Source organism: Emydura macquarii, unplaced genomic scaffold (assembly GCF_026122565.2).
Source record: "Emydura macquarii macquarii isolate MOO-44397 ecotype Brisbane River unplaced genomic scaffold, CSIRO-AGI_Emac_v2 contig_1644, whole genome shotgun sequence".
Lineage (NCBI taxonomy): Eukaryota > Metazoa > Chordata > Testudines > Chelidae > Emydura > Emydura macquarii.
Genome location: NW_027131781.1, coordinates 187,015 through 208,853, shown reverse-complemented (window position 1 = coordinate 208,853; position 21,839 = coordinate 187,015). Strand labels below are relative to the sequence as shown.

Sequence of the window (21,839 nt, the reverse complement as noted above, 5' to 3'; positions counted from 1 at the left end):
ACCCTTTATTGCCTGCTTGTTCCACCTCGACACCGCAAGTGAGCAACGAGGGGGTTATTTTACAATCCTTTTATCCATAAGAATATATAACTGTATACATTTTTAGCAACTCCCCATAGACCCTGATTTGATTACATTGACACCTATAAAATGCATATGAACAACTACATAATGAATGCAATTATACCCGCCCCTGTTTGTTGTTTACAGGATATTGCATAGAGCACAGGCACATTACCTTGAAACTTACTAACATTCTTTAAAATATACAATATGCAAGGGAGGGAAAGAAGATAATACTCTGTTCCCACCAAAGGCCTTGTGCAGGAGTTGCGATAGTTAGCCTTAGTCTCATCCCCTGTACAGATGGCCAGGAAGGGAAGAAAAGAAGAGGGATAATTAGCAGAAACAAGGTTTGCCCGTGCCTTGACCCTGTTCCTCGTAACTTAGGCCTGATCATTTGTCCAGCTTTTAACTCCTTACTCCTACAAAAGGCATAACAAAATCCAATGGTTGGAAACTGAAACTAGAGTAATTCAGACTAGAAATAAGGCACAAACTTTTAACAGTGGGAATAATTAGAACCATTGGAACAATTTACCTAGGAATGGATTGGATTCCTTTATATCAAATTGGATGCACTTCTAAAATATATACTTCAGTTCAAGAAGTTATGGGCTTGATGTGGGAAGGACTTGGTGAAATTCTATTGTCTGTGTTATGCAAGAGGTCAGGCTAGATTATCATAATGTTCTCTTCTAGCTTTAAAATCTGTGAATTTATGTTCAGTTCTGCTTCATTTCCTTCCAGTTACAAATTTTCTCTTTTGAAATCTTTTTCCATTTTATTACATACAATTTACCAAAGCAAACAAACCCTATATTAAAAAATTGTTATAAGGTTGCAAAGTCAAACACTCCAAAGTTAGGAAATGCCAGAATCAAAGTTGCCTGTGGAACTCTAATTCTGCATCCTCGAGTATATACCTAATGCTACCATTCTAATAGCACCCACCCAAGTTTCAAGTTTGTGCTGAAAATAAAGAGGCATTACAGCTCTTCCAAAAATTGTAAGAAAAAATTATAATGGAAAGTTCTAAGCAATGCAAACACAGGATTTGCTTTTGCTCCCCTATTATAATGGTTAAATTGTAAATGATGTTCTGCCATCCTATTCAGTTACATGATTACATTGGGATTATTCTGGTAAATATTTGGACTCATTCCTTTAAAAAAACCACATAATATCTATGTAAAATATTTTAGTTTTCCGTTAAATTATTATGTTTTGAGCTTTAATAAGTGTTGTGAAGCCTTAACTTTGTGGTCTTCACTTCTAATCTGAGAACAAATACAGAGGGAGAAGAAATATTTTACAAAGGAGATAAAAAATGTTTTACATGGATAGATTATTAACTAAACAGAGAAAACACAACAACAAAGACCAAGTAGTGAATGTCAAGCACAGTTCAACAGGATTTGATTTCTTTTATCATCTTTGCTCCTGGAGGTTTCCCTTGAGGTTTACAAGCATTTCAGCAGAAAAAAGTTGCAGGTGGCACGTCTGGGGCAGTTGCACAGCTTTCCAATTCTGGAGGCTTTTCTAACGGCGCATAGCTCCCCAACCTCGCACTGCAGCAGAGTAGAAAGGCAATAAAGTTTCTTAGCGACTGGCGTTTAGTGTTGGTGAAATGCCCCTTTCCTGTCTTTGGCCTCAGCATAATTCACTCTCCTCAATACCTGTCTTTGTAATCTAATTATTTAGAACTCCTCATAATTGGATGCCAGGCCCTTTCTCCCCCATGGTTTGACTCCTGTGCTGAAGGACCCCGCTGTGGCGGGAGAAGCGCATTCAGGGGCCGTGCCCCATTCAATCTCTGACCTACTTTCGGTAATGGGAAGTGAGCTAATTCGCTGTAAGAAAGCAGAGAGACGCGGAGCGTGCGCTCAGGATAGGAGCCGCCCCGGGAGTGCCGGCTTCCCTGGACTCTGGAAGGAGAGTGCCGAGGGACGCTCTGAGAAGCGCTCAAGGGAGCACAGGACGGCGTGCCCAGAGCTGCAAAGTGCGTTGTCTGACAGACCTTACCGCTGGCACTTGTCCCGGTTTCTTGCCCCAGGGTGGAATCCTCTTGTTCTGCAGCTTCTCCAGAACCTCTTGCAGAGCCCCGAGCTGCAACACACAAGAGGGTTCTGGTGGGTTCGGAGCAGGCAGCTGGGTTGAGGACCCCGCGACCCCTTCCCACCGGCGCTGCCGACCCCAGCCCCTCCTGCCTGCAAACTGGTGTTGGCATGCTGCTCTGCCCTGCCCGCCCCCTCGGGCTGGCACTCACCAACTCCTTCTCACTGGATGGAGGGGACTCCTGCGGGTAAAAGCTGTGGAGCGCCCTGGTCTCCAGCCCCCAGCCCCCGGGCGGCGGCATCAGCAGCAGCCAGCAGCCGGCGGCCAGCAGCAGCCGCCCGGGACTGTCCATGGTGCTGCAGCTCCGTCCAGGCTCGGGTTGTGCTAGCTCCGCTCTGAGCCTTTATTTAGCTGTCCGGCTCCTCCCCGCAGTGACGCCCAGATGGGCGCTGGTCTGAGAGCCGCCAGAGAGCTCGGAGGAGGCAGCCCCGATCGTTCCTGGTCTCGCGGGCTGGTCACCCCGCCCTGCATGGCAAGGCAAAGGTCCTGTCCCCGGAGGGAAACTCCGGCCGCTCCGGGCTCAGTCCTGCGAGATCCTAGTCCTGCTATCGCCCTCCGCAGGTGCGAGGGCCCCAGGGCAGGACGGGGAAGAGTGCGATCGCTGGCTGGGGGCCTCAGAGCCGTCAATATTGCGGCTGCTGCTTTCCAGCCAGTAAGTGTCAGTTGCTGTGAGGGAAGCTCTGACTCTGCGTCAGGGCTCGTACACACCTGGGTAAAATGGTGAGCCGGTTACAGTCAATGGGAGTTGTGCCATTGCCGTCACTGGGGCCAGGATTTCACGGGGGGTGGAGAGAGAGAGAGCAGGTGAGGCCAGGGCAGTTCAGATGGATCTGCTTTATTTTCATACAGAGCTCAAAGCAACTTTAGATTTTTTATTTTCGTTTTCTAGAGGAAATCCAGGGGATCAGAAACTGACCTGTACAAGCAGCAACAGCCCCTCCCATCAGAGAGAAGGACCCCCTCAGTTACCTGTTGGGTTACAGAGAGACCAGCATAGTTCATCTGTGCAGGGCAGGATCCTACTAGCCATGCAGATTACTCCAAAGGTAACCTATTTGCAGTCTTTCCTCTGAGTGTCAAGGAGTCTGAGGGTATATGAAACAAGTTCTGGTTACTAGGTGACCTGAGAAATAGGAACATGGTGGCTTTGGTAAACTGCTCTTGAATGGAGGTGAGTAGCTGGTGAATTTAAGCTAATTGTCCTGCAAACATCTCTTGAACTTCTAGGATCTGATGTAAATTCCTTTTTCCGTGTTTTGTTTGTTTTTCCTAATAGAGGGACATGCTGGTTTCTTATTCTCCAGTTATTCATAAGCATCACAGACAAAGCTGATAATAGGTGAAAGTCACCCCTGTTCTGCGGGCCACAACCAAGGCCTAGTCACTGCTTCAGTCCTACTTAAGTCATATTTTGGGGATTTACATAGGCACCACTTCAGTCTGAGGCCCTGTGATGGCCCTCTGTGCAGAGCTGTGCTCTACTTATTTTGAGGAGAGCTGCGCTTTGGAACCTTATTTGTTGGTAACTGTGCCTGGATTTTCTATCATATAAGAGAGACTAAGGAAGTGGTACATGAAGGAAAGTATCACCTTGACTAGGAACTGAAATATTGTAATGTAACTGAACATAATATAACTGAACAATTACACATTGTTGCTAGTTGAATTCATTTACCAGACCACACTGTGACTTTAGCAAAGATTTTGATACAGTCTCCCACAGTATTCTTATCAGCAAGTTAAGGAAGTATGGGTTGGATGAATGGACTATAATGTGGATAGAAAGCTGTCTAGATCATCGGGCTCAACAGATAGTCATCAACGGCTCAGTATCTAGTTGGCAGCTGGTAACAAGCACAGTGCCCTAGGGGTCAGTGCTGGGGCCAGTTTTGTTCAACATCTTCATTAATGATGTGGAGGATGGGGTGGATTTCACCCTCAGCAAGTTTGCAAATGACACTAAGCTGGGAGGGGAGTGGTAGATACACTGGAGGGCAGGGATAGGAAACAGAGTGACCAAGACAAATTTGAGGATTTGGCCAAAAGAAATCTGTTGAGGCCAACAAGGACAAGTGCAGAGTCCTGTACTTAGGACAGAAGAATCCCATGCACAGCTACAGACTGGGGCCCAACGGGCTATGCAGTAGTGCTACAGAAAAGGATCTGGGGGTTACAGTGGATAAGAAGCTGGATATGAGTCAGCAGTGTGCCCTTGTTGCCAAGAAGCTAAAGGCATATTGGGCTGCATTAGTAGGAGCATTGCAAGCAGCTTGCGGGAAGTGATTATTCCCCTCTATTCGGCACTGATGAGGCCTCATTTGGAGTACTGTGTCCAGTTTTGGGCCCCCCATTACAGAAAGGATGTGGACAAATTGGAAAGAGTTCAGCAGAGGGTAACAAAAATGATTAGGGGGCTGGAGCACATGACTTATGAAGAGAGGCTAGGGGAAGTAGCTTGTTTAGTCTGCAAAAAGAAGGAGGGGGGATTTGATAACAGCCTTTAACTTCCTGAGAGGGGGTTCCAGGGAGGATGGAACTAGGATGTTTTCAGTGGTAATAGGTGGCAGAACTAGGAGCAATGGTCTCAAGTTGCAGTGGGGGAGGTCTATGTAGGATATTAGGAAAAACTTTTTCAGAAGGAGGGTGGTGAAGCACTGGAATGGATTATCTAAGGAGGTGGTGGAATCTCCATCCTTAGAGATTTTTAAAGTCTTAAGAGATTTTTAATCCCTGGCTGGGATGATTTAGTTGTAGTTGATCCAGTTTTGAATAGGGAGTTGGACTAGATGACCTCCTGAGGTCCCTTCCAAACCTAATCTTCTATGATTCTATGAATACAGTACTTAGGGCTCGCAATGTGCTCGACACTGCATTCTACACAAAAATAGACAGTCCCTGCCCCAAAGAGCTTAGTCTAAAACAGAGACAGAGAAGATGGACACACAAGAAAATCCAGAGGTGGAAGTAACTATTTTTTATGAATAAATATATTTATTGTAGGCATTGGGGAAGGAGCCAGCTGTCTTGATAGTAGTAGTAGGCAATCACTCGCAAATGAGTAAATGTCTTAATAGACATGTTAGTGGGATGCTACCTCTCAGTTTTTCCTCTCTTCATATTCGGCACTGATTTTCTTGTGATGTGTCTGATTTTTCATGGGAACTTGAAGTTGATCTAAGACCTGAATGGACAACAGCAAAGTATTTAAAATTGAGCAGCTAACAGAGAGGTAACTTCTCTTCCTCATGTGGTTTGGGTTGATCCTCTGTCAGTCTTTTCCTATTGATCTGATTAAACAAACAATGGCTATTGAGATTTACAAATCCACTGCTGCTTAGTGTGTTGCAGGGTTTCACAGCCCTGGGCTACATCCAAGGTCTAAGTGTTGTCCAGCATCCCACTGAGTATCACTGTCAAGATTTTTAATGCATAGTGACAGCCCACTGAGTTTCAAACATTCAATTAATTGACACAAATGCATCAACTCCTTGGGCAGGAAATAGCAGTTTAGAAATAATTGCAATTTAGAAGTTAATTTATTATTTTACGTGTGGATGAGGTTTTCCCCAGGAAGAACAGATTAGTCCTAAACTCAGTATGTGGGGATTATTTATAAAAACAAACATTAAGGTCCCCTTCAATTTTGGGGCAGATAATCCCAGGCTGGTATCTTGGACATTTATTGCACCAACTTTTTGTTTATCAACATTGTCGCTAAACAAAAATGATTATTTGTTATAATTTTATTATGATTTTTAAAATCTTTTCAATTCTCTTCATTGGAATTAGATGGAGTTTGCAAAAAAAAAGAGTCATTGTGGATAGTTCCCTGAAAACTTCAGCTCAGTGCGCAGCAGTGGTAAAAAAGGCTAACAGAATGATAGGAAATATTAGGAAAGGGATAGAAAATAAGACAGAAAATATAATTCCACTATATGAGTGTATGGTGTACCCATACCTTGAATACTGTGTTGATTTCTGATAGTCCCATCTCAAAAAGGATATAGTGGAACTGGAAAAGATTTAGAGAAAGGAAGCAAAAAATGATCAGGGGTATGGATCATTTTCCTTACAAGAAGAGACTAAAAAGATTGGGGCTATTCATCTTAGAAAAGTGACTACTAAAAGGGGATATGATAGAGGTCTATATAATCATGAAAGGTGTGTGTGATGGGGTATATCAGGCTCCAAGGCTCCCTGCTGAAGGCCTCCTGACTCAAAAAGAGAGCAGTAGAGGTGAGTCCTCTGGGCAGCCTAGAGAGGAGCTGCAAGGGAGCAGCCAATCAGGGAGAGGCTACAGGGAAACAGCCAATCCAGGCCCAGCAGGCTCATATAAAAGGGGCTGCAGGACTATAACTTCAGTTGCTGTCTGGAGCTAGAGGAGCAGGGGTGGTGCTCCTGGCTGACTAAAGGAGCTGCAGAACCAGGGACAGAAAGTTGCTGGCAGGGACTGGGGAAGTGAGAAGAAACTCCTGGCTGGCTGCTGGAAGAACCCTGAGGTAAGGTTGTAGCCAAAGGTGAAAGGGCTGCACAGGAAATGGACCAAGGAACAGTAGCAGTGGCAGCAGACTTAAAGAGAAGCACCAGGCAGTTGCTATTTATAGGGTACCTGGGTTGGGACCCAGAATAGTGGGTGGGCCCCAGCCACCCCACTGGTCACAGGTGGAGTGGCCTAACTCTAGAGAGGGGAGTTTAACAGGCCCAGAGAAAGGGGCTGAAGATCCTGATGAGGGTCAGCATTGTGGACTCTGATACATCCCCAGAAGGGGACCAATGTGAAGAGTGACTCAGCTAGTGAGTTGGGGTCAGAGACCACCCAGCAAAGAGGAAGAGTCTCCATGGAGGAAGCCCTGGGGGCACAGCCCCATACCAGGGTTGAGAAACAATTGAAAGCTAGCCCAGGACAAGGCTCCAAACATTGGTAACTGAGGGTCCGATGATAGGCCCTAGTTGAGGACGGACTAGTTGAAAGCTAGCCCAGGGACAGGGCTGCAGACGAAGACTTTGTTGAGGGCACCAGAAGGGCCCTGTGGGACTTGTACCCAGGAAGGGATCTGTTTGTTGGGACACCTACAGATTGTGTGTGACTTGGCCAGAGGGCTGAGTCATGTAACACACATCTGAGAAGACCAGAATGACCAATAGTGGGCCCACAAGCAGCACAAGCTGAGAAGAGTGCAGACACATGCACATCCAGCTAGGGGGCTCGCATAAGGTGAGCAGCACCCCATTACAGTGTGGAAAAAGTGAATAGAGAAGTGTTGTTTACACTTTCTCACAATACAAAAAACAGAGGTCACCTGTTTAAATTAATAGGCAACAGGTTTAATACAAAAAGAAGTACTTTTTCACACAACGTAAAATTAACCCATGGAATTCATTGCCATGGGATGTTATGGTGGTCAAAAGTATAAATGGGTTTAAAAAAGAACTAGATAAATTCATGGAGGATAGGTCCATCAATTATTATTAACCAAGATGGTCAAGGATGAAACCCCATGCTTCAGATCACCCTAACCTTCTGCCAGAAGTGGAGAGTGGAAGATAGGGGTGGATCACTCCAAAATTGCCCTGTTCTATACATAGTTCCTGAAGGTCTTGTCTGAACACCATCAGAGACAGGATACTCTTGAAAAGCCAAACAAAGTGGAATCCAAGTGACTGGGAAACAGAATCTACATTTTTCCCTTCTTGGATTATGAATTCTGAACACAATCATCTGGACCCTGTCTTGGCATTTGAGCCTAAAGGATTTTGATTTTAATCTTCTGGAGAACCATTCTGTGTCAGAAAGGACTGTCGAGCTCAGCAACCTACAGCATGCAGACAAACCTCACATCAGCTGCTCAATTTTGCAAACCTTTATCCCTCCCACTTGATTTTTCACCAGATTTCTCATTTCTCCAGTAAAGATGGAAGAGTCTCTCCAAACCATTTAGAATTTTACTAAGCTTGGGGACATGGTAGATATGTTGGAGGGCAGGGATAGGATACAGAGTGATTTAGACAAATTAGAGGATTGGGTCAAAAGAAATATGATGAGATTCAACAAGGACAAGTGCGGAGTCCTGCACTTAGGATGGAAGAATCTCATGCACTGCTACAGACTGAGGACAGACTGGCTAGGCAGCAGTTGTGCAGAAAAGGACCTGGGGGTTACAGTGGACAAAAAGCTGGATATGAGTCAACAGTGTGTCCTTGTTTCCAAGAGGGCTAATGAAATATTGGGCTGCATTAGTAGGAGCATTGCCAGCGGATTGAGGGAAGTGATTATTCCCCTCTATTCGGCACTGGTGAGGCCACCTTCGGAGTATTATGTCCAGTTTTGGGCCCCCCATTACAGAAAGGATGTGGACATATTGGAAAGAGTCAGCAGAAGGCAACAAAAATGATTAGGGCGCTGGAGCACATGACTTATGAGGAGAGGTTGAGGGAACTAGGTTTGTTTAGTCTGCATGAGAGAAGAGTGAGGAGGGATTTAATAGCAGCCTTTAAGTACCTGAAAGGGGGTTCCAAGAAGGATGGAACTCGGCTGTTCTCAGTGGTAGTAGATGACAGAGCAATGGTCTCAAGTTGCAGTGGGGGAGGTCTAGTTTGGATATTCAGAAAAAAAATTTTCATTAGGAGAGTGGTGAAGCACTGGAATGGATTACCTAGGGACGTGATGGAATTTCCATCCTTAAAGATTTTAAGGTGCGGCTTGACAAAGCCCTGGCTGGGATGTGTTGTTAGTAGTTGGCTGCGTGTGTGTACTCGCCCGTGTGCATGCTGTCCCAGCTCTGTGCAGGCAACTGAGACACCACCTCACGATCAAGTAATTCGACATGACCACAGATCCGCTGAGCAACGAAGGCACCCGGCCAGGTTTATTGCCAAACGAGCACAGCAGAAAGTGCCTTATACATGCTACAAGTACACAATATTGTGTTCCCCTGACCATGGACCAGCTCAGTAAATGGCGGGACTTTCTGTTCCCCACTTGGCCATACAAAGATGTTTCCTCTGAGATCCTCTTTTATACGTTGATGCAAACAAGTTGCATATTGCTTCTCTGATGTGTGTAGTTGCCACCTCCTGACATGGCAGATACCACCTTTGGTGTGGTAAGATACCACCCATTACCTTGTACTTTGGTCAAAATATCTCCGTTCATCATCTGTTCGGCATTGGTGAGGCCGCATTTAGAATATTGTGTCCAGTTTTGGGCCCCCCACTACAAAAAGGATGTGGACAAGTTGGAGAGAGTCCAGCGGAGGGCAACAAAAATGATTAGGGGGCTGGAGCACAGGACTTATGAGGAAAGGCTGAGGGAACTGGGCTTGTTTAGTCTTCAAAAGAGAAGAATGAGGGGGGATTTGATAGCGGCCTTTAACAACCTGAAAGGGGGTTCCAGGGAGGATGGGGCTAGGCTGTTCTCGGTGGTGGCAGTTGACAGAACAAGGAGCAACGGTCTCAAGTTGCAGTTGGGGAGGTCTAGGTTGGACATTAGGAAAAAGTTTTTCACTAGGAGGGTGGTGAAGCACTGGAATGGGTTACCTAGGGAGGTGGTGGAATCTCCATCCTTAGAGGTTTTTAAGCTGAGGCTTGACAAAGCCCTGGCTGGGATGATATAGCTGAGGTTAGTCCTGCTTTGAGCAGGGGGTTGGACTAGATGACCTCCTGAGGTCCCTTCCAACTCTAATATTCTATGATTCTATGATCATATTAACAAGACATTTCTATCCATTCTAGTGTCATTTGAGGAGGTCAGTGAGCCCTCGTTATCTCTGGGGTATTAGGATGTCCTGGTACCTTTCTGGAATGTGCTTGTGCCTAGTACTTCTTTGGAATGTATGTTTGTTTGTTATACCAGCTCCGTTCTTGCTAGTTACTGTGAGCCTGCCAGCATTCATAGCATGGCTTCTGCTAACTTTGCTTTATAACAGACTTGACCATTATTTTAGCTCAGGCCTTATACCTGGCCTCAGCTAGCCCTCAGGCCTCATATCTGGCCAATTATGATAGGCCTTATGTTTCAGGGTCTTACTTTCTACTACAGGATGGCTTAGTTGGGGTAGGTCCTGCTCTGAACAGGTGGTTGGACTAGATGACCTCCTGAGGTCCCTACCAACCCTAATCTTTATGATTCTATGAGTTAGTGAAAGGAATTGTGATAAGTAAGGGGTGTACAACGACTCACAATCATAGCTGCTACAAGGTGCTCACAAGGTATTTTATAAAATATTCCTGAAGCTCAGCCCAAGTGTGAATATGCGGATATCACGCTCCTGAAAAAACACATTTACTGGAAGATACTTTTTCACTTCAAGAATCTTTTTAACCCTGTTTTTTCAATAATAAAATATCATGGAAGAGTCCCAACATGGTGAAATAGTTAGAGATTTGAATTTCTGATAAACATCTTAGCTGAAATATTTTAAAAATGTATAAATCCAATACATCACTTGTGAGAAGATTTACATCTAAAGCTTGGGTAGAGAATGTATTTTTTTCATCTTTTGGTCCCTGTAGTCAGTAAATAATAAGAGCTTGTTATCAATGCTAGAATTACAGATGTTCTTTCTGCCTGCTATGAGAAATGTCAACCTATTAATTACTTATCTGTCATGTTCCTCCAATGGAAGCTGTAATTAACCTTTTCATTTTATGTCTGACTCATTTGCTATTTAAAACAATAACAAAAAACATTATAAAATGTTGCCGGGCTTTGGTGTTTTCCTATATAACAATACCCATATGAGCAATTTCCTTTCTCTATCTGCCCCCGGCTTTTCTGATCACACTCCAGCACAAGAGACTGGAGCTAGTTGCCTCATGTCAGCCTCTGGTCTGCGTCAGTATGACAAAAAAGTACCTAGGGAAAAAATATCCCTTTTATGTTTCTCTCATTTTCATTATGTTTTTATTACTGAATTCTTCCCTCCTCCCACCATCCCTCCTTTTAATTCTTTGCCTTGTTGTCTTTAATTGACAACTTATATAATGTTGTTCAGCCTTTTGTATGCCCTAAAATTGAATTAGGGAGGGTGAGCTCAGATGTGTCTTCATATGTGTCTGATGTTCTAAGAGTAAAATCCCAAACATGTGAGTTATGCTCACAACTAAATACTGCAGTGTGGAGAGCTTTAGAACTACAATATAGACAGAAAAGAGGCCAACAGGGCACTTCCTATCTTAATTTAAAATCTCCTTACCAAAGGACACTCTGTCACCCTCCAAGGCTTGGGATGCCCTTGGTCATTTAAAAAAAAACAACAACACAATACAAGGAGCCCCAAACAAAATGGTGGGGGAGCAGGGCAGGGGAAAGATATCCCTGAATAGGAAAGAAAGTAAAAGATAAATGGGACTTATATTAAGCAGTTCATATTTCCACTGGAAATACTGACATGAGGCTAGAAATGTGTGGGATATTAAATTAGATATGAGCTTAGTAGTGATATGGTAGCCAATAGCACCTCAAAAACCCAGTGTGACTTGTGGCTGTATACACAGGGCTCTCATGACAGAGAGTCAGGGGTGGTAGTCCCTTGTTATATTGAACTGATGTAACTGCGTTTGGAGTCCTGCATGCCATTCTGGGCAGCTCAGTACAAAAATATGTAGGCTGTCTCTATGTCTACACTATAGCTGCAACTACACTGCTGTAGCACTGTAGTATAGACACTTATTACATTGTTGCATGTTTGAAGTTAATAATGATTTGAGATCGTCAAATAACTGGCACAAATGGAATTATTTAATCAAAGATTATCGATCAGAGCTTCATACAGCATTAAAAGGAATACAGAAAGAACAGATACCTTACCACCCTTGGTGCAAGGCAAAGAGATGACTTCAGTGTCTCTCTCGTTTGTAACCAATGGTATGATGGCATTCTGGACTCCCCACCATAATTCCTGAGACTTTGATCTTTTAGAAGGGGTGAGATAAAGAAAATCCTTTTTGGAGGGAAAAGTATTTCCCACGATTAATTCTACCACATGTAGGACCGCGTCTGGTCCTTGCGGCCCTTCCTCGGGCCCAGGTTCGGAGGAAGGCCACCGCACCTTCCTACACACGTATTCTGTGTTCCTAATTATTAATGGAATTTCTTTGATTCTCAGTTTACCTGATTGATGAGCAAAAATAAATTGCTAATCTGGGCCTTATTACTAGCAGTTGTGACAACAGACAGTTCTTTATGACTTAAACACCTTACAGTGGAACATTATTTCATCCATTACAGAACCCATCTATAATAACAAATATCCCTTATCAGTCACTCAGTCCATTACAGAAAACATCTGCAATAACAAGTGTCCCTTATAAACAAAAGTAGGTGATTGATAACATATTTCTGTAGAAACTCTTTATTAGTTTGAGGGGCCTTTTCCTTGGACCCCCACATACCTGGAGATGGTCACATGCTCAAGGTCTCACTGATCACCAGATTTGGGGTCAGGAAGTATTTTTCCCCCGGTTCAGGTTGGCAATGCTGTGTCTGCTTTGGGAGTTAGGTCATTTAACTATGTCATACACGGTGTAAAAATTATCACAGCCCTTAGTGATGTAGCTAGGTCGACCTAAGTTTTGTGTGTAGACTAGGCCTTAGATAAGTTGGAGGAAAATTAGAGCAGAGTAATGGAAATGAATAGGAGTTGGAAGGAACTGAGATGCAAAGTTAAATATGTTTAGCCTGAATAAATGGGGACTAAGGAGAAAGGCAACATAGTTGTCTGCAAGTATCTGAAGTGTGAAAATTCCAGTAAGAAAGAAAAATTGTCAAAGGGGTGATACATGGGTAAATGGGATGAAATTTAGAAGTAGAAAATGTAGGCTGTTGGATCTAAGTTGTCCTCTCAGGCCTGGTCTACATCTAACACCTAGGTCAACCGAGCTACATTGCTCAGGACTGTGAAAAATGTCACGCCTTATATGATTTAGGTAGATCAACCTAAGCCATTCTGTAAATGCAGCTAGGTTAAGAATTCTTACGTTGGCCTAGATACTGCCTTTTGCGAGATAGATTTATGCCAGAAGAAGAATGTAGTGCTGTGTGAGGCTCTATAGCTAATAATGTCTCAAGAAGCTGCCTTAATACCATGGCAATTTTATTTTACCACCCCCAGGAGTCACTCTATAAGGGTATTGCTGTGGTAACCACTGTTTGGTGAGGCTATGACAGGATTGTAGCAGTTAAATCCAGACTGCAGGAGTTTGCAGGGAGCAGGGATGGATCCTGTGCCCTGTGCCTCCCCAGCACCCTCCTTCATGGGGTAGGCCCTGGGTGCATGCACAAAGAGCCACCGCCAGTGGCAGTTCCATTTCCTGGGTCTATCTGCTGCTGCTTCATTACTATAAATAAGGTAAGCTTTTAATAGTTATTAAATTATATATTGGGCAGGGATGGAAATAACTGTTTTGAGATTTGTGCCTCACCTGTAAAAAGAGTCATGAGCTGTCACTGCCCTAGCCTTGCCTCTACTCCTTCTGGGGTTCTTCACCCCCTCTCCCATGGCTGAGAGGCTGAAGTGGCATCCCTTCCCCTCTTCCAGATTTGGAGGAGGGCAGCCTCAAGATATCTTCATCCTTGTCTGCCCTTCAAAGGCCTGATGTTATTTCAGGGAAGGAGGAACAGAGAAACCATTCCATGCTCCTATTACTCAGGGCACGGGAAGAGAGCAGAATCCCCCTGAGCTGCCAGGTTCTTTCTACTCTTCCTCCTCCACTCCTATGAGAAGGGCTTTGGGTTGCTGAGGGGAGAGAAAGCAATAGATTTTCCTGCAGCTGCTCTGATTGCTTGCTTTGTCCCAAGAGGCGGGCAAGTGAGGCAGGCAGCCTATCAGAGTGGTTTTCCCCAGCCAGGATTCAAATTTGCTAGTGGGCTGATGCTTCTGGCATCATCACCAGCTGGGCCCCAGACCCAGCCAAAATCCCATCACAGCAAAACCACTGCAAAATCTGATGATGCTGCAGTTCTTGCAACCCTCTCTGCTCCTCTTTGGGGCCAGAAGGGGGATTATTGAGAGCACAGGAGAGACCGTTTCCCTGCTCTGTGTCTGTGCCTGGGGCCACAGCAGCCTCTGGTAGTTGGAAGGAACAATTGCAGGGAAAGTTCTGCTCAGCCACTCCAGCCCCACTACAAATGACATCTTCAGAGAATTTAGCTGCCAAACTCCAAGTCGCTACTGAGCATGTGAAAATTGAGATTTCTAGAGACTTTTAGTATGGCCAGACCTAGTCCTGATTTTTCACAGGGATGACAAAATGCACATCCTTGTTACAAAAATGGCTCCTCTGTCAAGTCTCTGCTCCAAAGCACAGAGGTGCTAGAACTTCTCAACTAAATGATTGTAAGAATTATTTAACATAAGCAAGGCAATGTATCTTTCTCTGATCTTGTTTTCAGAAACAGCTAAATCATTTTAGCTGAAACTTCCATAAAGGAGCATAAAATTCAGTCTTTGCCAGACATTGGGCATGGAAAATTTCAGCCCTGACAGTTATAAACAACTGAAAACTAGATCTTATAATGGGAAGTATTGGGGATCTTTACCTATAGACATTGATACCAGTTCCACCCATAATATCAGCTGTTTTCAACTGTCCCACAATCCAGACATTAGTTGGCTGATTTCTTGAGGATGTCACAGCAGAAGTGGATCTTGAGGAAAGAGGTGTCCTAATGGATTAAAACTGGTCTGGATAAAGCACTGGAGAATTATTATTTATCATTGAGAGCCATGAGTATACAACACACTTGACAGGCAGGAAAAAAAAACAAAGTCCCATCTGGAGGAGCTTGCAGTCAAAAGCTAGCCCAAAGCAAATACAACCTGAGAACAGATGTAGTAGGAGAGCAGAGAGATGTAGCTTTCAGGATATAGTTACCCTCAGTGAGTGAGGGGTAAATCTTCCAGAACAGATAGGCAGATGAGTATCCAACAGTAGTGTGTGGGGGAATGCTTGTGACCGAACAGAACCAGACATCATCTGAGATGAGCATTTCAGGAGGTACATAGATGAATTATTCAGGTTGTATATGGTCAATAGGGAGTGTAGATAAACTAAAACATTGGCATAAGTCACTGCCTACAGGATGCAGCAGTAATTAACTACAGATCTCTCTTTGTGGCTGAACTCCCTTACTCTACAAAACTACAGCCTTCAGGGCCAAGAAGACATCTCACTTGAATTGTGTGAATTCATGAAAGCCAGGAGAAGAATATTTACTCCTCTAAGTTTCTGTACTAAGATACAGTTCCTGCCTCAAACAATTTACAGCCTAACAGCCAAATTCTGCCCTCATTTACTCCCATGAAACTTCTACCCTAAGACATGTAGCAATGGCACAGATAAGGAAGGCTCTGAAGATAGTTGGTGAGGTGGAGATGGGATGGTTAGTTCAAAGAATAAGCAATAGAGGTTCTCCCTCTTCTCAGCTGGATTGAGACAATTTTTATTTCTTTATTTTTCAAAAGCTGTAAATGTTTTTTGCCTGCTGTTATTCATAGAGCTAATATTTTACCTTGGTATCTACTCAAAGGTACCTTGTAAATACCTAAGAAAGAATAGAAATATTTATGTAAGAGACTGATGTCTACAACTCCTGTGTCCTCATGGAAGCCTGGTGCCCAGATATTTGGACCAAGTGAAGAATCTTAAAAGACAAATATTGCATAGAACTGAATGCTCCAGCCTAGGAACACAAGAAACAGGAAGTTCTGTATTTTTTCTTGATTTCTATTTTCTGCTTGTTTGTCCTTATCTCTATTTGCATGAATTTACTTGCAGTATATTTCTGAAACCCCTTTCCCATACCCCTCCCACCCCACACACATACACCTTCCCTAGTAGCCCTCTGCCAGGCAATCTGTGACATTCTGATTAAGTCTTGCTCTGCTTCAGCCAGCCTTGCTGTGAGTCATTGGTGTGATTACTGACCCATCCACTGCCCACAAGTTCTCTGACGGCTATCCCCTTTCCTTAGCGGAAATCCCAAAATATCATGGTAGAATTGCTCAGTGCCAGATACCCCCCAGGGCTGAGCTGCCAACTGATGTTAAACACAGTCTTAAAGGATTACCGGCAGAAACACAGGGAGAATTAGAACTGATGTTTGGTCGGTATCTCTGCTTAGCTGGGCCCCTATGCAGGTCAATATTTAAAGGAAAACACCAACGATTACTCCTAGCACTTCAGAGAGCTAAATAATTACTCTATAGGAATATGTTTTTAAAAGGAATGTTGCAGCTTTTTTCAGCAGCCCCTGTGTGACACTTTTCTTGGGGTTTGCAGAACTGTGAGCTACTGTGTTACCCGTCTCAGCCTCAGCAACCTTTGTTGCTGCTAAGCTATGTCAGCTACCTGACATATCGGCTTGTCTGCCTTTCCAGAAAACTCTGTAGGACTCTGCCAGTCCAAACCTTACCTTACAGATAACCAGTGAACCCCAGTTTCTGAGTTCCCCAGAGATGTCTCTCTGCAGTCCCTCCCACTGGACACCGACAGAAGTTATTAAGTTTGCCTTGAGAGACAATATCCATATCAGCCTGTTAGGTTAGCTGAGGACTCACTCTCCAGGGTAATGCACAGCTCTGAAATGGTTCTGTAATAAACCAAGAATAATTGTATTAACAAAGAACAGAGATTTAGTGGTAATAGGTAAGAATGAAAGTGACAGTAAAAAAACAAAATATACTTTCTAGTGACTACAACTTAATGTCATCATGTTACAATCTTCGTCTAAACAGAGTTCTCACCTATGGTCAGTTTCCAGCTACTCTTGCCTGACAGGCCAAGAGGATCCACTTTTCATTAACTCAAAGGTTGCTGCCCCCTTTTGTTCCTTAGATTATGGATGACTTGAATATCTCTTTGCCCCCTTACAGTACCCCGAAGTTCATTGTCGCTGTTTTGAGAGCCACAAAGGCTTCCTGGGGGTGCAGACTGTATTCCCCGTTGAGATCATTAAGTGGTCATCTCCCCCACTTGCTGGCTTGATGTCTTTTTTTATCTTATATGTAAATGTACTTTCCACTGTCCTCTGCAATCAAGCTGGTCAGACAAGTATTGTAAATATACATTTCTTTGTATAAGGCAGGCTGGACTTTATGTGCTGCCAGACAAACATATTTTAAGAATGTATTTTCTGCACATGTTTATAACTTTTTGTACACATCGCATACATACATCATTCAATGATTTTCAGGACCAGCATGTTACCAGTTTGCATGTGATACTTTACACAACATTTTTAGACACAGATTATGACAACACTGTGTTGGGGCAATGAGTGTGTCAGGCCTGATGTGAGTTATGGCAGTGATTTTCAGTGTGTGGTCTGCGGCCCCTTAGGTGTCCGCAGACTGTCTAAGATTTCCAAAGGGGTCCGCACCTCTATTTGAATTTTTTAGGATATGCAAATGAAAAAAGGTTGAAAACCACTGAGTTATGATATGGTGTCCCCTTTGCCAGTTGGCACTGAGGGGCTCCCACGGTCAAAACCTGTCACTCTGTGGGTCTGTCTAGTTAGGGAATGGGTCTATAGTCTCTCTTAGTAGATGCTGCCACTCTAATGCCATAAGCTGTGGAGAAGGGACTATATTGACTTGAAAGTGTCTGATATGAGATGTGCATAGATTTTAAGGCCAGAAGGGACCATCATGATCATCTAGTCTGGTGTCTTGCACATTGCAGGCCACAGAACCTTGCCCGCCCACTTCTGTAATAGACTCATAACCTCTGTCTGAGTTACTGAACTCCTTGAAATCATGATTTAAAAACTTCAAGTCACAGAAAATCCACCATTTACACTAGTTTAAAACTGTCAGTGACCCATGTCCCATTCTGCAGATGAGGACAAAAAAACCCAAGAGTCTCTACCAATCTGATCCAGGAGAAAATTCCTTCCTGACCCCAAATATGGCGGTCACTTGGACCCTGAGCATTTTGGCAAGACCAAACTGATAGACAGCTGGGAAAGAATTCTCTGTAGTAACTCAGAACCTTTCCCATCTAGTGTCCCATCACTGGTGTTTGGAGATATTCGCTACTAGCAGTCACAGATCAGCTACATGCCATTGTAGGCAGTTTTATCATACCATCCACTACTTAAACTTATCAAGTTCAGTCTTTAAGCCAGTTAGGTTTTTTGCCCCCACTGCTCCCCTTCGAAGACTGTTCCAGAACTTTACGTCGCTGATGGTTAGAAACCTGCGTGTAATTTCAAATCTAACTGTATTGATGGCCAGTTTATATCCATTTGTTCTTGTGTCAGCATTGTCACTTAATTTAAATAACTCCTTTCCCTCCCTGGTATTTATTCCTCTGATGTATGTATAGAGAGCAATCATATCTCCCCTCAGCCTTCATTTGGTTAGGCTAAACAAGCGAAGCTCTTTGAGTCTCCTTTCATAAGGTAGGTTTTCCCCATTCCTCTGATCATCTTAGTAGCCCTTTTCTGCATTTGTTCCAGTTTGAGTTCATCTTTCTTAAACATGGGAGACCAGAACTGTACACAGTATTCCAGGTGAGGTCTCATCAATGCCTTGTATAATGGCAATAATGTGTCTCTATCTCTACAGGAAATATCTTGCCTGAGGCATCCTAGGATTGCATTAGTCTTTTTCAAAGCCATATCACATTGGCAGCATATAGTTGTCCTGTGATCAACCAATACATCCAGGTTTTTCTCCTTCCCTTTCACTTCCAACTGGTAGGTCCCCAGTTTATAGCAGAAATTCTTGTTGATAGTCCCTTAGTGCACTTTGCACTATTCCATTTCATCCCATTTCTATTACTCCAATTTTCAAGGTCATCCAGATCTTCTTGGATGATATTCCAGTCCTCCTCCATATTGGCAATATCTCCCAATTTTGTGTCACTCACAAATGTTATTAGCACACTCCTACTTTTTGTTCCAAGGTCATTAATAAAAATGTTAAATAAGAATGGTCCCAAGACTGATCCCTGAGTAACTCCATTAGTAACCTCTGTAACGAAGAGGCATGGCCTCCCTTTGAGACCGAGGCTGACCCATGCCACCTGTTGGGCAAACCTGGATGTGGCATGACCTGCCTGCTAGAAGCACATTTAGATGCTTGAGTTTGAATTCCACCTTTGATGTGGTAATTTCTAACCCCATATACTCATTTCCATTACCCACCCTGCCACTACCCCTAAGCTCTTCATTACGACTATTAAAAATGGAGTCAAGGTATTCGTTTAGGTGTTGGGTCATGCCTAGATTATCTTTAATTTCCACCCCATCCTTAGTGTTTAGTGGTCCTCCTTGTTTTCTTTTTATTTATATAGTTATAGAATCATATACTATGGGTTTTAATTTCCTTTGCAAGATAAACTCTGGCTTTTGGCAGTTCTCACTTTTTCCCTACACTTTCTGACCTCCAAGAAGTAACTTTCCTTGCTGATCCATCCCATCTTCCATTGCTTGTAGGCTTTCTGCTTTTTCTTAATCATCTGTTTGAGACGCTTGGTCTGCAACCCTTCCCTACAAATTTTTTCCCCTTGCTTGTGATGCAGGCTTCAGTTTCTGCAACTTTAACTTAAAGTAATTCCAAGCCTTCTCCACATGCAGATCCTTGAGTTCTTCAGTCCAGTCCACTTCCCTAACTAATTATCTTAATTTTTTTAAGTTTACCCTTTTGAAATCAAGGACCCTAGTTGCAGATCTATTTTTGTTTATCCTTCCATTTAGTTTAGACTGAATTAGCTCAAGATCATTCGAACTAAGGTTGTCCCCTACAACCAGTTCTTCTATGAGGACCTCACTACTCACCAATACCAATTCTAAAATGGCATCACCTCTTGTAGGTTCAGCTATCACATCCAGGAAAATCTGGGCTCTACTATTATTAGTATTACTTATCCTCCAATCCGTATCTAGGAAGTTAGTGTCCCATAATCACACAATTCCCAGTAGTATTTATTTCATTAAACACATTAAAGAGGTCTCTATCCATACCCAGATTGGATCTTGCAGGTCTGTAGCATTCCCTGAGCACTGTCCCAGGGGAGACTCGGATAGCTTTCTTCCTCAAAATGATTTTGAGCGAAAATGACACTTTTTTACCCTTTCCATCACTCCACTTTCTTTACAGGTCTACCTCATCATTATTGTACAGTGCTATTCCACCACCTTTACCTTTATTTATGTCTTTCCTGAACAGCACATACCCTTCAATCCCTGTACTCCAGTCATGACTACTATTCCACCATGTTTCTGTTATCCCTATTATATTTGGTTTCACTTCCTGCACTAATAGTTCTATTGCCTCCATTTTGTTACCTAGGCTTTTTGCATTGATATACAAACACCTTAGTTGTTTCTGATTGGCTTCACCCAGATTCCTCACTAGAGGGTACAGTCATTCTACTGCTGGTATCACCGACCTGACTGTTAGCTGTATTGGTACTATCTTTCCTCTTAATGTCTATTCTTCTTCCAACTGCTGCTCCTTTCTGCTCACTTTCTTGATTTTCCTCGTGGTCAATATTAGAATCAGGCATGGACATTACATGAGTATCTCCCAACCGTCTCTCCCGAGCTCCTAGTTCAAAGCTCTTTTAATCAGTTGTAGCAGCCTCCATCCCAGAAGTCTGTTTCTCTCCCTGCTCAGGTGGAGTCCATCCCAGGAGAACAGTCCTCTGTTCATGCATGCCTCCTAGTGGTCGAATATCCCAAAGCCCTCCTTATAGCACCACTGCCTCAGCTATCTGTTGATCATCATAATCTTGTCTTGCCTTCATTCTCCTCCTCTAGGACAGGTAGAATCCCACTGAAGATCACTTGATCCTCCATTTCTTTAAGTGTCTTCCCCAGTCTGACATAAGTCTTCCTTGATGTGTTCGAGTGGGAATCTAGCAGTATTATTTGTTTGCACATGAAGGACAGGATTCTTTCCTGTTTCCATTAGGATCCTCTTCAGCCTCAGGTCCACATCCCATATTTTAACTTTTGGCAGACAACACACCCTTCTCTTCTCCAGATCAGCTCTGGTGATAGTCCTGTCTGTTCTTCTTAGTAGGGAGTTCCCAATCAGGTAGACCTGCCACTTCTTGGTGTTGATGTTATTCTCTGGACTTCCTCCTGTTCCTTCTGACTACAAGTTCTCTTGTCTTTTGTTCTCTCTTGCAATCTTTTATGAGTCATCCTCTCATCTCCTTGGGCTTTGAACTCTGGCTATCTCCACTGACTTTTCTTATAGGAATAGCTGCTCTTTTTTTCTTCCAAGCCCTCTCACCTTCTGTTATTACCCCTTCTTCATTCGCTTCATTCTGCTGTGCCCCTTCTTCATTTTCCAACTCAGCAAACCTGTTCCTGAGTTCTGTTTCTCCTACACAAGCTAGTCTTTTCCTCTCCCTGGTTCTCATAATCACATGCTTCCACGGGGCACTTTCCTCACCCAGCAGTCTTCCTTCACAGTTCTCCAGTCTGGCTTGCTTCTATGAGTTTTGACTTTTTCCTTCAGCCTTCTCTTGCCTTCCTTCCACCATCTGCCCAAATCCCCTTTGAAACTCAACCCAGTATGTCACACAGGAGTGCATCTCCAGACCTCAGATCTTCTCTTCCATCAGCTATACCAGGTGGCATGAAACTCTTTTTGGATACCCGCTCCAGGATAATGTACAACCCACAGCTTCTCATTTTCTCTGCC

General features: G+C 43.6%; 1 protein-coding gene and 1 long non-coding RNA gene across 2 annotated transcripts in view; one reads left to right on the top strand and one right to left on the bottom strand.

The window, feature by feature from the left end:
- Positions 1-560: 560 nt before the first annotated feature.
- LOC137157958 (cocaine- and amphetamine-regulated transcript protein-like) lies at positions 561-2,841 on the bottom strand. The gene is made up of 3 exons (XM_067555386.1): positions 2,330-2,841; positions 2,086-2,169; positions 561-1,631 (listed from the first exon to the last, which is right to left on the bottom strand). The coding sequence occupies exons 1-3, from the start codon at positions 2,468-2,470 to the stop codon at positions 1,524-1,526; spliced, it is 333 nt and encodes a 110-aa protein (XP_067411487.1). The 5' UTR covers positions 2,471-2,841; the 3' UTR covers positions 561-1,523.
- Positions 1,807-21,839, top strand: part of LOC137157959 (uncharacterized) — a 37,034-nt gene continuing 17,001 nt past the window's right edge. Inside the window, exons 1-2 of the long non-coding RNA XR_010921262.1 lie at positions 1,807-2,062; positions 3,068-3,224. This is a non-coding gene — a long non-coding RNA (uncharacterized lncRNA). The remainder of the gene's footprint in view (positions 2,063-3,067; positions 3,225-21,839) is intronic.

Bases quoted from the DNA above. Each gene is read 5' to 3' on its own strand.
- LOC137157958 (XM_067555386.1), bottom strand. From the start codon at position 2,470: ATGGACAGTCCCGGGCGGCTGCTGCTGGCCGCCGGCTGCTGGCTGCTG. The intron at 2,170-2,329 runs GTGAGTGCCAGC...TGTGTGTTGCAG, and splicing joins CATCCAGTGAGAAGGAGTTG to CTCGGGGCTCTGCAAGAGGT. The intron at 1,632-2,085 runs GTAAGGTCTGTC...ACTCTGCTGCAG, and splicing joins AACCGGGACAAGTGCCAGCG to TGCGAGGTTGGGGAGCTATG.